This window comes from Schistocerca piceifrons, chromosome 1 (genome assembly GCF_021461385.2).
Source record: "Schistocerca piceifrons isolate TAMUIC-IGC-003096 chromosome 1, iqSchPice1.1, whole genome shotgun sequence".
Lineage (NCBI taxonomy): Eukaryota > Metazoa > Arthropoda > Insecta > Orthoptera > Acrididae > Schistocerca > Schistocerca piceifrons.
Window position 1 is genome coordinate 267,259,821 of NC_060138.1, and position 14,736 is coordinate 267,274,556.

A 14,736-nucleotide genomic window follows, 5' to 3' on the forward strand; every position below is an offset into this window, starting at 1 on the left:
TAGCTTCGTTCACTTATACGCGTGCGTAGGTAGCCGTGGGGCTGAAACTCTCTACTCGCTAACTTGCTTTCAGTTTTTCTAAGTGAAGGCTGTGTCCTTGTTTTGACCGACACGTTACCTGTGTTTTTTTTTCTTAGCTCGTCCACGCGTGCCGCCCCGCCCTTCCCCCCCCCCCCACCCCCCCCCCCTCCACCCCCCCCCCCCCCCCCCCGCCATCACCACTTTCTCATTTTTAATCGTCAGTCTTCTGACTCGTTCTGCAATAGAGCCTCATATCACAAATCTGTATTCTGTACTCGTTAGACTATTCATTCCATTCAACACGCCTGTAAGTCTTCACTTTCACTGAGAATAGCAACGTCATCAGCGAATCTTATCATTGATATCCGCTCACCTTGAATTTTAATTCCATTCTTGAAACCTCTTTTTTTCCATCATTGCTCCTTCGATGTATAGGTTAAACAATATAGGTAAACATCCCTGCTTTACACTCCGTTTTAATCCGAGCGCTTCATTCTCTTTCTGTTCCCTCTTCGTTTTTGTACGTCTTGTATATTACCCGTCTTTCCCTATGCATATCCGTCTTTATATCTCCAGATATATCTTTATATCTTGAGATATTCCATGAACGTGCCTTGATTTTTCGTGTACCTTATTTCCATTACCAACAACAACGTCAGAACTGCCTCCCTGGTGCCTTTACCTCTCCTAAAGGCGAACTAATCGTCGTTAACACATACTCAACTTTATTCTGCGTTCTTCTGCTTATTATATGCCGGCACGGTAGCTCAGCGTGTTCGCTCAGAGGGCTACTCGCTCTCTGTAATAAAAAAAAAACTGAGTTAATTGATCAATGAGGAACGAAACGGGTGTCTTGCGGCGTCCGCCCAGAGCAGATAAAACGAACGAAATGTGATTTAAAAAAAAAGCGGTCTAAGACGCTGCAGTCGTGGACTGTGCGGCTGGTTCCGGCGGAGGTTCGAATCCTCCCTCGGGCATGGCTGTGCTTGTTTGTCCTTAGGATAATTTAGGTTAAGTAGTGAGTAAGCTTAGGGACTGATGACCTTAGCAGTTAAGTCCCATAAGATTTCACACACTTTTTTGTTTGTTTGGCGATGATGTTTTTCGGAAACTCTTGCGGTACATCTAGAGTATCATATTTTCTATACAGCTACGGGAATGGTCGTATGGTTACCACTTCCCCAAAAGATTTTGGAAATTCTGATGAAAAATTATCTATTCCGAAACCTTTATCTGAGCTTAAGTTGTCCAATGCTCTTTTAAGTTATGAATCAAGTACTGGTGGCTCCTGTATCTCTTCCCTGGCGACTTCTGTTTCTAACACGTCATCACACAATTCCTCTGCCTCATAGAGACCTTCAATGTATTCTTTCCACCTATCCACTCTCTCCTCTGCATTTAACTGCGGAATTCTCACTGGACTCTTAATGCAGCTTTTAGTTTCACTGAAGGTTGTTTCGACTTTTCTGTACGCTGAGTCAGTCCTTTCGTCAATAATTTCTTCTACGATTCCTCCTCATTGCTCATGTAGCCATCTCGCCCTAACATCCCCGCACTTCCTTCTTAATTCATTGCTAGGTGACTTATATTGCCAGGATCTTTACGTTTATTTTTTATTAATTAAGAAAAGCAAGACAAATAGACCACAAAAATTAAATAAGTTGTGTAACAACACACCTGAAAAGAGACCATGACGAAAATTACACGATGCCTGTTTAACTCATCACTTTTTTTTTAACCAGAAGCAAGGAAACAGGAATGAAACATGCAAACATAAAAGGGATTTTACTCATTATCCAACTCTTTGACGATTAAATACAACATACAGCATAATCGCAAAAAGTGCACAATAATGTTGCATTCTTTGCCACGTCCAATGTGACGTAACCATATACCGGTAAAAGGCACAAGGGTCCGGGTCATATCTGATCCCCAGCATGTAATAAACGTAATGTCCGACAAGCCGTATAACTCGATTGTTCTTCGGGCTGGGAAAGAAGGTTGACTCAGGATGCAGGAAAATCTCACCGGAAATTGCCGCTTCCGTCGTCCTCGTAAGAAAAGTCAGTTGATGGTGGAATCAACTCCAATGTCTGTGGCCGCAGGTGAACAAAGGATGTAGTGTATCTCTTTCGTTACCACGACTGCATCAGTCTATCTCACTAAGACCAATGCGAAAAAGTCGAGCGTTGGTGGGAACAAGGTTATGAACGACTTGGTATCATAAGGCCGCCACCTCCATCGGAGAAGCAGGAGGCTGGCATTGTACCAAACAACCTGCCAATCTGTCTCTGGCGACAGGGTCTCCACAGAGGGAACGCAATTTGGAAAGACGTGCGACTGGGAAAGAACTGATATCAGTAAAAAACTCCCGAATATGCTTCGATTTGTTATTTATCCTACTGTCATGTGCAAGAGGGGTTAATCTCGCAGGTCTGATAAAGGTAAAAAGGCGAACTGTAAGTGACTTCGGGGGGTGGGGGGTGGGCGGGACACAAAGACACCTTAAAATCGTGCGTCGAAGAGATAAACAGAAGCCTTGGCCAAATCAGGGAGCCCAAACCTCCCATCAGTGAAGTCTCGCCAAAACCTTACAACGCACCGAAAAAATAGAGCTTCACTAGATAATCTTGCTCAATAACCGTTATAACTTTCTGGACATCATCGCAGGTGGGAGAAAATTTGTGTAACAAATTAGGCTTTAATTAAGAAATGTTTCCAAGGTCTAAACCTTGTGAGGCAACGAATCCTTTCCGTGGCGAACTTTCAGTTTAACGCAGCGATTCTCAATGGATCATGATCAACAATAACACCCAAAGGTCGATGGCGGGCGACCGCCACAGCCCACGGAATTGCAACTGTGTCAGATTCCCGCAAGCTGTGTAAACGAAATTTCCGGTCATTAATCTATGCTCGCGCAAGTCGACAAAATGCATCCAAAATGTTCTTGACCGCCGTTATGTCGTCATGAGTGCGAAGAAGTACCATAACGTCATCGGCGTATGCACAGACGATAAACGTTTCTCCCAATAACGACTAGTTACCCAGTCGAGCAGCTATGGATCGCAATAAGACTTCCAGAAACAGCACGAATAATGACACAGACTTCCTTGCAGGACACCTCGACAAACTTCTGTGGGTAAAGAAAGACGCAAGGTCAGTTATTTTCATTTGACGAAATGTCTTGCTCTGATGTGACTAAAATCTATCCATCATGTGGCGTACTCCTTTATGGTCCCGATGAACGAATATCTCGTGGAACTGTTACAAATATTTATGGACACCCCTGCAGGATTCATGGTGTCAATTCCTTACAGCACTACTTCAGACATTAATCGAGTCCATGCCATGTCGTGTATGTCGTGTTGTGGTGTTGTGGCACTTCAGTGTGCTCGTGGGGGCCCTACACGACATTAGGCAGAGTGCCAGATTCATTGGTTCTTCAGTATATATATATCGTGTAGGGCCTCCGCGAGCACACAGAAGTTGGTTCAAATGGCTCTGAGCACTATGGGACTTAACTGCTGTGGTCATCAGTCCCCTAGAACTTAGAGCTACTTAAACCTAACTAACCTAAGGGCATCACACACATCCATGCCCGAGGCAGGATTCGAACCTGCGACCGTAGCGGTCGCGCGGTTCCAGACTGCAGCGCCTAGAACCGCTCGGCCACTCTGGCCGGCCACACAGAAGTGCAGCAACACGACATGTCATGGACTCGATTAATGTCTGAAATAGTGCTAGAGGGAATTGACAGGATGAGTCCTGCAAGGCTGTCCATAAATCCGTAAGAGTACGAGGGGGTGGAGGTCTCTTCTGAAAAGCACTTTGCAAGGCATCCCTGATATGCTCAATAATGTTCATGTCTGGGGAGTTTCGTGGCCAGCGGAAGTGTTCCTGGAGCCACTCTGTAGCAATTCTGAAGGTGTAGAGTGTCGCCTTATCCTGCTGGAATTGCCCAAGTCCATCGGAAAGCACAATGGCCGTGAATGGATGCAGGTGACCAGACAGGATGCTTATGTACATGTCACCTGTCATAGTCGTATCTAGACGTGTCAAGGGTCCCATATCACTCCAACTGCACACGCCCCACACCATTACAGAACCTCCACCAGCTCGAACAGTCCTCTGGTGGTACGCAGGGTCCATGGATTCATGAGGTTGTCTCCTCACCTGTATACGTCCATCTGCTCGATACAATTTGAAAAGAGACTCCTCTGACGAGGCTACATGTTTCCAGTGATGAACAGTCCAATGTCGGTATTGACGAGCCCAAGCGAGGCGTAAAGCTTTTTGTTGCCCAGTCGTCGTTGGTACACGAGTGGGCCTTCTGGTGCGAAAACTGATGTTTCACTGTTTTTTCTCCCGTTGACACTTTTCGATGCCCCACCATTGAAATCTACAGCAATTTGCTTAAGAGTGTCACTTCCGTCACGTTGAACGATTCTCTTCAGTCGTCGTTGGTCCCGTTCTTGCAGGATCTTTTTCCGGCTGCAGCGATGTCGGAGATCTGATGTTTTAGCGGATTCCTGATATGCACAATACACTTCGGACGTGGTCGTACGGGAAAATCCCCACTTCATCGCCACCTAGGAGTTGCTGTGTCTCAACGCTCGTGCGCCGAATGTAACACCACGTTCGGACACACTTAAATCTTGATAACCTATCATTGTAGCAGGAGTAACCGATCTGTAACTGTGCCAGACACTTGTTATCTTACATAGGCGTTGCAGACCACAGCGCCGTATTCTGCCTGTTTACATATTTCTTTATTTGAATACGCTTGCCTATACCAATTTCTTTGCCGCTTCACACACACACACACACACACACACACACACACACACACACACACACACACACACACACACACACATATATATATATATATATATATATATATATATATATATATATATATATAGGGTGGTCCATTGATCGTGACTGGGCCAAATATCTCACGAAATAAGCGTCAAATGAAAAAACTACAAAGAACGAAACTTGTCTAGCTTGAAGGGGGAAACCAGATGACGCTATGGTTGGCCCGCTAGATGGCGCTGCCATAGGTCAAACGGATATAAACTGCGTTTTTTCTTTAAATAGGAACCCCCATTTTTTTATTATATATTCGTGTAGTACGTAAAGAAATATGAATGTTTTAGTTCGACCACTTTTTTCGCTTTGTGATAGATGGCAATGTAATAGTCACAGACATGTGGCTCACAATTTTAGGCGAACAGTTGGTAACAGGTAGGTTATTTAAATTAAAATACGGAACGTAGGTACGTTTGAATATTTTATTTCGGTTGTTCCATTGTTGTACCTTTGCGAACTTATCATTTCTGAGAACGCATGGTGGTGGTTTTTGGTGGTGGTTTTTGGGGGAAGGAGAGCAGACAGCGAGGTCATCGGTCTCATCGGATTAGGGAAGGACGGGGAAGGAAGTCGGCCGTGCCCTTTGAAAGGAACCATCCCGGCATTTGCCTGGAGCGATTTTGGGAAATCACGGAAAAACCTAAATCAGGATGGCCGGACGCGGGATTGAACCGTCGTCCTCCCGAATGCGAGTCCAGTGTCTAACCACTGCGCCACCTCGCATGCTATTACAGCTTGTTTACCTGTAAATGCAATATATGCTCAAAATGATGTCCGTCAACCTCAATGCATTTGGCAATACGTGTAACGACATTCCTCTCAGCAGCGAGTAGTTCGCCTTCCGTAATGTTCGCACATGCATTGACAATGCGCTGACTGACGCATGTTGTCAGGCGTTGTCGGTGGATCACGATAGCAAATATCCTTCAACTTTCCCCACAGAAATAAATCCGGGGACGTCAGATACGGTGAACGTGCGGGCCAGGGTATGGTGCTTCGACGACCAATGCACCTGTCATGAAATATGCTATTCAATACCGCTTCAACCGCACGCGAGCTATGTGCCGGACATCCATCATGTTGGAAGTACATCGCTATTCTGTCATGCAGTGAAACATCTTGTAGTAACATCGGTGGAACATTACGTAGGCAATCAGTATACATTGCACCATTTAGATTGCCATCGATAAAATGGGGACCAATTATCATTCCTCCCATAATGCAGCACCATATATTAACCCGCCAAGTTCGCTGATGTTCCACTTGTCGCAACCATCGTGGATTTTCCGTTGCCCAGTGGTGCATATAATGCCGGTTTACGTTACCGCTGTTGGTGAATGACGCTTCGTCGCTAAATAGAACGCGTGCAAAAAATCTGTCATTGTCCCGTAATTTCTCTTGTGCCTAGTGGCAGAACTGTACACGACGTTCAAAGTCGTCGCCATGCAATTCCTGGTGCATAGAAATATGGTACGGGTGCAGTCGATGTTGATGTAGCATTCTCAACACCGACGTTGTTGAGATTCCCGAATCTCGCGCAATTTGTCTGCTCCTGATGTGCGGATTAGCTGCGACAGCAGCTAAAACACTTACTTGGGCATCATCATTTGTTGGAGGTTGTGGTTGACGTTTCACATGTGGCTGAACACTTCCTGTGTCCTTAAGTAACGTAACAATCCGGCGAACGGTCCGGACACTGGGATGATGTCGTCCAGGATACCGAGCAGCATACATAGCACACGCCCGTTGGGCATTTTACTCACGATAGCCATACGTCAACACGATATCGATCTTTTCCGCAATTGGTAAACGGTCCATATTAACACGGGTAATGTATCACGAATCAAATACCATGGACACTGGCGGAATGTTACGTGGTACGTTTGTGACTATTAAGCGGCATCTATCACAAATCGAAAAAATTGGTCCAACTAAAACATTCATATTTCTTTACGTACTAAACGAATATGTAATAAAAAATGGGGGTTCCTATTTAAAAAAACGCACCCCGGTTCCCAGAACTCCTGAAGATAGACGTTGACTGTGGATATTTTATCACAGACACAGTTCAAAAATGGTTCAAATGGCTCTGAGCACTATGGGACTTAACATCTGAGGACGTCAGTCCCCTAGAACTTAGAACTACTTAAACCTAACTAACCTAAGGACGTCACACACATCCATGCCCGAGGCAGGATTCGAACCTGCGAATGTAGCAGCATCGCGGTTCCAGACTGAAGCGCCTAGAACCGCTCGGCCACCGCGGCCGGCATAGACACAGTCCCTTTGACTGTTCAGAGATGTCACTAAAGCCGGCCGCTGTGGCCTAGCAGTTCTAGGCGCTACAGCCCAGAACCGTGCTGCTGCTACGGTCGCAAGTTCGAATCCTGCCTCGGGCATGGATGTGTGTTATGTCCTTAGGTTAGTTAGGTGTTAGGTTCTAGGGGACTGATGACCACAGAAGTTAAGTCCCGTAGTGCTCAGAGCCATAGATTGAAAAGGGCTGTTTGTGGACGACGTGACCCAACAACCACTCTGAAGAATCTTCCCCGAATCGCTATTGAGGAGTGAGATAACCTAGACCAACAGTGCCTTGATGAACGTGTGGATAATATACCACGACGAATACAGGCACGCATCAATGCAAGAGGACGTGCTACTGGGTGTTAGAGGTACCGGTGTGTACAGCAATCTGGACCACCATCTCTGAAGGTCTCGCTGTATGGTAGTACAACACGCAATGTGTAGTTTTCATGAGCAATAAAAAGGGCGGAAATGATGTTTATGCTGTTCTCTGTTCCAATTTTCTGTACAGATGCCTGAACTTTCGGAACCGCGGTGATGCAAAACTTCCTACTGGCCATAAAAAATTGCTACAGCAACAAGAAATGCAAATGATAAACGGGTATTCATTGGACAAATATATTATACTAGAACTGACATGTGATTACATTTCACCAGGCAACGCCGTCAACTGCTGTTTGTGTATGAGAAATCGGTTGGAAACTTTCCTCATATCAGCACGTTGTAGGTGTCGCCACCGGCGCCAATCTTGTGTGAATGCTCTGAAAAGCTAATCATTTGCATATCACAGCATCTTCTTCCTGTCGGTTAAATTTCGCGTGTGTATCACGTCATCTTCATGGTGTAGCAATTTTAATGGCCAGAAGTGTATATACAGGGTGGTCCATTGATACTGACCGGGCCAAATATCTCACGAAATAAGCATCAAACGAAAAAACTACAAAGACCGAAACTCGTCTAGCTTGAAGGGGGAAACCAGATGGCGCTATGGTTGGCACGCTAGATGGCGCTGCCATAGATCAAACGGATATAAACTGCGTTTTTTAAAATATGAACCCCCATTTTTATTATATATTCGTGTATTACGTAAAGAAATATGAATGTTTTAGTTGGACTACTTTTTTCACTTTGTGATAGATGGCCATGTAATAGTCACAAACGTACAAGTACGTGGTATCACGTAACATTCCGCCAGTGCGGACGGTATTTCCTTCGTGATACATTAGCCGTATTAAAATGGATCGTTTACCAATTGCGGAAAAGGTCGATATCGTGTTGATGTATGGCTATTGTGATCAAAATGCCCAACGGGCGTGTGCTATGTATGCTGTTCGGTATTCTGGACATCATCCAAGTGTCCTGACCGTTCGCTGGATAGTTACATTATTTAAGGAAACAGGCAGGAATTGCATTGCGACGACTTTGAACGTCGTGTACGGTTCTGCGACTGGGCGCAAGAGAAATTACGGGGCGATGACAGATGTTTTGAACGCTTTCTATTTAGTGATGATGAGTCATTCCCAAACAGCGGTAACGTAAACCGGCCTTATATGCACTATTGGGCAATGGAAAATCCACGATGGCTGCGACAAGTGGAACATCAGCGACCTTGGCGGGTTAATGTATGGTGCGGCATTATGGGAGGAAGGATAATTGGCCCCCATTTTATCGATGGTAATCTAAATGGTGCAATGTATGCTGATTTCCTACGTAATGTTCTACCGATGTTCCTACAAGATGTTTCACTGCATGACAGAATAGCGATGTACTTCCAACATGATGGATGTCCGGCTCATAGCTCGCGTTTCTTCCAACATGATGGATGTCCGGCTCATAACTCGCGTGCGGTTGAAGCGGTATTGAATAGCATATTTCATGACAGGTGGATTGGTCGTCGAAGCACCATACCCTGGCCCGCACGTTCACCGGATCTGACGTCCCCGGATTTCTTTCTGTGGGGAAGGTTGAAGGATATTTGCTATTGTGACCCACCGACAACGCCTGACAACATGTCAGCGCTTTGTCAATGCATGTGCGAACATTACGGAAGGCGAACTACTCGCTGTTGAGAGGAATGTCGTTACAGGTATTGCCAAGTGCATTGAGGTTGACGGACATCATTTTGAGCATTTATAGCATTAATGTGGTATTTACAGGTAATCACGCTGTAACAGCATGCGTTCTCAGTAATGATAAGTTCACAAAGGTACATGAATCACATTGGAACAACCGAAATAAAATGTTCAAACGTACCTACGTTCTGTATTTTAATTTATAAAACCTACGTGTTACCAACTGTTCGCCTAAAATTATGAGCCATATGTTTGTGACTGTTACATTGCCATCTATCAGAAAGCGAAGAAAGTGGTCCAACTAAAACATTCATATTTCTTTACGTACTGCATGAATATGTAATAAAAATGGGGATTCCTATTTAAAAAAAACGCAGTTGATATCCGCAGCTCGTGGTCTCGCGGTAGCGTTCTCGCTTCCCGAGCACGGGGTCCCGGGTTCGATTCCCGGCGGGAATTTTTCCTGCCTCGAGATGACTGGGTGTTGTTGTGTCGTCTTCATCATCATCATTCATCCCCTTTACGGAGGGAGGAAGGCAATGGCAAACCACCTCCACTAAGGCCTTGCCTAGTAAGGCGGCGCGGGTCTCCCGCGTCGCTCCCCTACGCTCCAGTATGGGACTCATCATCATCCGTTTGACCTATGGCAGCGCCATCTTGCGGGCGAACCAAAGCGCCATCTAGCTTCCCCCTTCAAGCTAGACAAGTTTCGTTCTTTGTAGTGTTTTCGTTTGACGCTTATATATATATGGTGGTCCATCGATCGCGATATCAAATATCTCACGAAATAAGCGTCAAACGATATATATATATATATATATATATATATATATATATATATATATATATATATGTGTGTGTGTGTGTGTGTGTGTGTGTGTGTGGTGTAGCATACTGGTTAGTGCCTGGCTAACACATGTGGACGAGTAATTGTTGTAGCAGTTTTCCATGTTGTGGAAAAGCCGTGACTAACAGATATTCTTACTGTATTCCAGGTACAACTTACTGGAAATAACACAGACAGCTTTGTCACACATCTTTAAAACATAGCAGGATGGCTGCATATCGTCACGTCTGGATCCACTGAGGAGCAAGCCCAGTATGTTCTGAGCAGACAACACTGTGACATCAATGTTGCAGCAGTCCACATACACCGGTTGGTGGTTACAGTGGTGTTGTGTGCTAGCCCACAGGTGGCATAGCACTCTTGCACGAAGTTGTGCGACAGTCCTCGACCGTGACAGCAGTGACTGTCTTACAGTAAAGCTACAGCAGCGGCAGCATTGTCTATGCAATCCACCTGTGGAGGCTTGTGGACATGCTCAGCTACTGTGGATGCTGGAGGCAGCGTGAGGGCAGCAGTGGCGTGTCCAGAGTCCACGGAGGACCATTCCCCCTGGTGTGATGTTAAAGACTCAGTCGTTCTAGAATGCCTTTACTGAACTGTGGCATCAAATGGGCAATTCCTTAAATTTATGGTAAAGTAGGCTTACGATGCTGTATGACATATGTGCTGACCAAACTTAAACAACTGTTTACATGGTGACTTCAGAGAGGAACTGTTTAGCTTAGGACAGACAGAATGGTAATCCACAATTACAACTAGTGACATGACTGCTATAAATGGTTCAAATGGCTCTGAGCACTATGGGACTTAACATCTATGGTCATCAGTCCCCTAGAACTTGGAACTACTTAAACCTAACTAACCTAAGGACATCACACAACACCCAGTCATCACGAGGCAGAGAAAATCCCTGACCCCCTGCTGTAAATAGCCATACATATCTCTACAGCACCAGGCAGTTTCTAGCAAGCACGTTATTTCCATTTGTCCTAGCGTATGGGTTTCTGACGTCATAGAGCTGCGCGAGTAATCCCTGGTCAGCCATCTTAGATTCTGACATCATAGTAATGTTGCACCGGTATCCCAAGTCATCTCAGATTTTGACATCATAGAGCTGTGCTAGTATTCCAGGCTAGCCATTCTGGATCATCATCTTGGTTTCTGAAGTCACAGTTGGACTGCACCAGTATTCCAGGAGATTCTGTAATTAGTACAAATGACCTACTTCCACTGTCTTGGATTTTTGTGTTTCTGACCAACTTTTACTTAGAAGAGACCTAATTCCACAGCAAGGTCATAAGAGATGGGGAAGACGCCAGCTATTTTTGAATTTCTCACAAATTTTTGAATTTCTTGTCATATTATACATATGGCAGTTACACTTTGTCAGGAATGTGTAACAGGGAAGGGTGTGGGAATCTGATGAGTCACCGAGTATATCATCGGTGGCTGTATCAGTGACATATTTTGCGCCACAATCTTCTTTGCCTACTTACTATCGATAAACAACATAACATCAGTCTTCCCTTTAATTCCTATGTGTATTATTTTTGTCAGAAAAGTAAGTTGATTGTGCGACAGGAACCGCACATACGAGCCCTTGCTTTGTTCAAAACTGTGTGAACGCAAATTTTTTCGGGAGTCTGATGGTATGCCTCTCATCTCACAAGTTCTACAAACCAATTTGAGTTGCCACTTCCTCCACAGATATCAGAAATCGCTTAAAAATTGCTCCTTATTTGATCGCAAGTCTACAAAATGTCTATTAAAATATGACTAGCATTGGATCAGCTCTGTCTTCATAACGGCTCCCATTACTTTGCCATTGTAAAACAGTTTCTCCTCGTCATAGATGTCTTCAGTGTACTCTTTTTATCCATCTGCTCTCTTCTCCGCGTGTATCAGCGGAGTTCACACTCTGCTTTCATCTGGACTTCCTTGCATTTGATCTGACACTTCTTCCTCCTCGTCTTCTGTGTACTCTTTCCACCTCCTACCGTTTAACAGCGGAATTTCCATTGCACTCTTTCTTTTGACGTCATTACTTTTAAATTTACTGGTAGTTGTGTTGACGTTTTAACATGCTGAATTAATCTTTTCGATGATCATTTCTTTTCGGTTTCTTCACACTTTTCCTGCAGGTATTTCGCCTTGACTTTTCTGTGCTTCCTATTTATTTCGTTCCTAGGTGTCTTATACTACAGATTTCTCTTTTTCCTTACATACACAGCTGGGAAAAATTAATACACTAGAAAGACGACGTCAATTTTGATCTGATGATGGCATATGCCATTTGTGGGATAGTTGATGTACTGACAACGGTTTCAACGTTGTCCGTCAACAGACAGCGTAGTGGCATAGCTACCAGAGCGGCGTCTGTGTCTACTCTTTAACAGGTTGTTGACGTCCACGCAGTAATAGGCCTCCAGGATTGTCGTATTGTAAGGGCAGCAGTGGCAGATCGTACAGATACATCAACGGGTGAAGGCTTGTGCGCCCAGATGTGTCAACATGAACTGCTGCGAACCCGTTATTAGCAGTGCAACTACGAGCACGTACATATCTAGCCCGTTTTCCACTCAAGCCACAGCATCGACGTGCTCGATTCGACTTGTGCCGTCAGAGGATCGCTTGGAAGATGGAATGTCGCGCCGTGATTTTCAGCGATGAAAGTACATTCTACCTGCATGCAGGTTATAGTCGTTTGCGCCTACGACGTAGACCTGGTGAGTGCTGTCTCGTAGATTCTATTAGTCCAAGGCACACAGCCCTCGCACCAAATCTTATGGTCTGAGGTGTAATAAACTATAACTCACGTTCACATTTGGTGTTTCTGGAAGGAACGCTAACAAGCGCTCGGTAAGTGCAGAATGTTTTTAGGCCTGTTCTCTTGCCGTTCTTGCAGCAGGAAGACGATACATTGTTCAAATAGGATGCTGCTCACCCACACATTGCCCGTGTAACTCTACATGCTCTGTAGGACGTGCAAAAACTTCTCTGGCCAACATGATCACTGGACTAGTCTCCAATCGAGCACGTGTGGGATACCTCGAGAAGAGAAGACACTTACGCAACTCGTCAACCAACAACACTCACAGGACTACATGAAAAGGTCGAGTAGGCATAAAATACCGTATCACAGGACAGATTAGATTAGATTAGTACTTGTTCGCCATCTGTACACTCTGATATTGGTGTTTCAGCATCGGTCGACACCTGGTACCTCAGAACCACTTGTGCTACAGATGTGTAAATGTAATCATTTTGTGTACTCCATATACACTGTTGCAACAACAAATCTTGAGTGAATTGGAAATCTCTAAAATAGTGTATTCATTTTTTTCTGGTTTATTTGTACTTCCTTCTTTGTCTATGTGCATATTTCTTTTGTTACCCAAAGTTTCTTTGGCATATTGCATACTCTCTGAAAGTCGAACTATGCTCATGTTATAGAATGCTGCAGCTCTAAAATACACTTGCCAATGACGTAACTACTTACTTTACCAGCATACAGACCAGACTCTCCATGCATGGTTCAAAATGGTTCAAATGGCTCTGAGCACTATGGGACTTAACTTCAGAGGCCATCAGTCCCCTAGAACTTAGAACTAGTTAAACCTAACTAACATAAGGACATCACACACATCCATGCCCGAGGCAGGATTCGAACCTGCGACCGTAGCGGTCGCACGGTTCCAGACTGTAGCTCCTAGAACCGCTAGGCCACTCGGGCCAGCTCTCCATGCATGGTAACTAATATTTGGTCAACATCTTAATTGAAAGACGTTGTACCCATGTTGCAGTGGTCTCACAAGTAACATCAAAGGTACGTAAAATCACATGTGAATATGGAACTCTGTTATATGGGCTGGTTACCCAGTGACAGCTGACCTGTGATGAGGACGGCGCGCGACGGCAGGTTGTCCAGGAGCCGCAGCGGCCTCAGCTTCTCCAGGGCGGTGCCAACCAACCAGACCAGCAGCGACGCCAGCGACACAGCGCCCACCCACTGGCACACCGCGGCCAGTACTGCCAACATACCTCCTCTGCTTCCTGCTGTAACAGGAAAAACTTCGTAACGCGGCCGCCGTCATCCACTGCTGCACTGAACAGCTACCCGATGATACACAGAGCAATAATAATGCTAAAGGGAGTGCGTTAACCGACAAAGCGAATAGAAAAGCCGACTAGGGTGACTCCACCATTGTTCAGTGGTGAGCTCATGGGTGTTCAGCGAAGTTGTTGTTTCCATTTTCTCCACAGTATTTCGCTGACCGACCCAGTTGTCTCTTCAGATGCTATGAGTTTTGGTTAAAAACAGTCTTGGTTGCAATTTTAGTTTTTTTATTTTTTCAACGACGCGTTTCACCTTATTTAGGCATCTCCAGGTTATCTTTTCTAGATGGACGCGAGAGGCACCAATATCCGTATAACGCTTTCCCGTTCACAGGAGCTATGAATTTTGTTATTGTGTGTACTCGCTGCCTCCACTCCAGCCAAACAGTGAGCTACTGTTGGTCTCATGCCGCTTTTTATGTGCTATGTGAGAAAAGTACACCGATTAATAATACTGTGGACTATCAGGCAACGGTGTGTTGTTCTACTTTGAAACGTCCC

The 14,736-nt window shown here is 45.0% G+C and overlaps 1 protein-coding gene across 1 annotated transcript in view; it reads right to left on the reverse strand.

Moving 5' to 3' along the window:
- The window catches only part of LOC124710137 (estradiol 17-beta-dehydrogenase 2-like), a 78,924-nt gene extending 64,766 nt beyond the window's left edge, over positions 1-14,158 (reverse strand). Inside the window, exon 1 of the mRNA XM_047240902.1 lies at positions 14,011-14,158. Within this exon, the coding sequence (XP_047096858.1) occupies positions 14,011-14,158 (148 nt within the window). The remainder of the gene's footprint in view (positions 1-14,010) is intronic.
- Between the last annotated feature and the right edge of the window lie 578 nt (positions 14,159-14,736).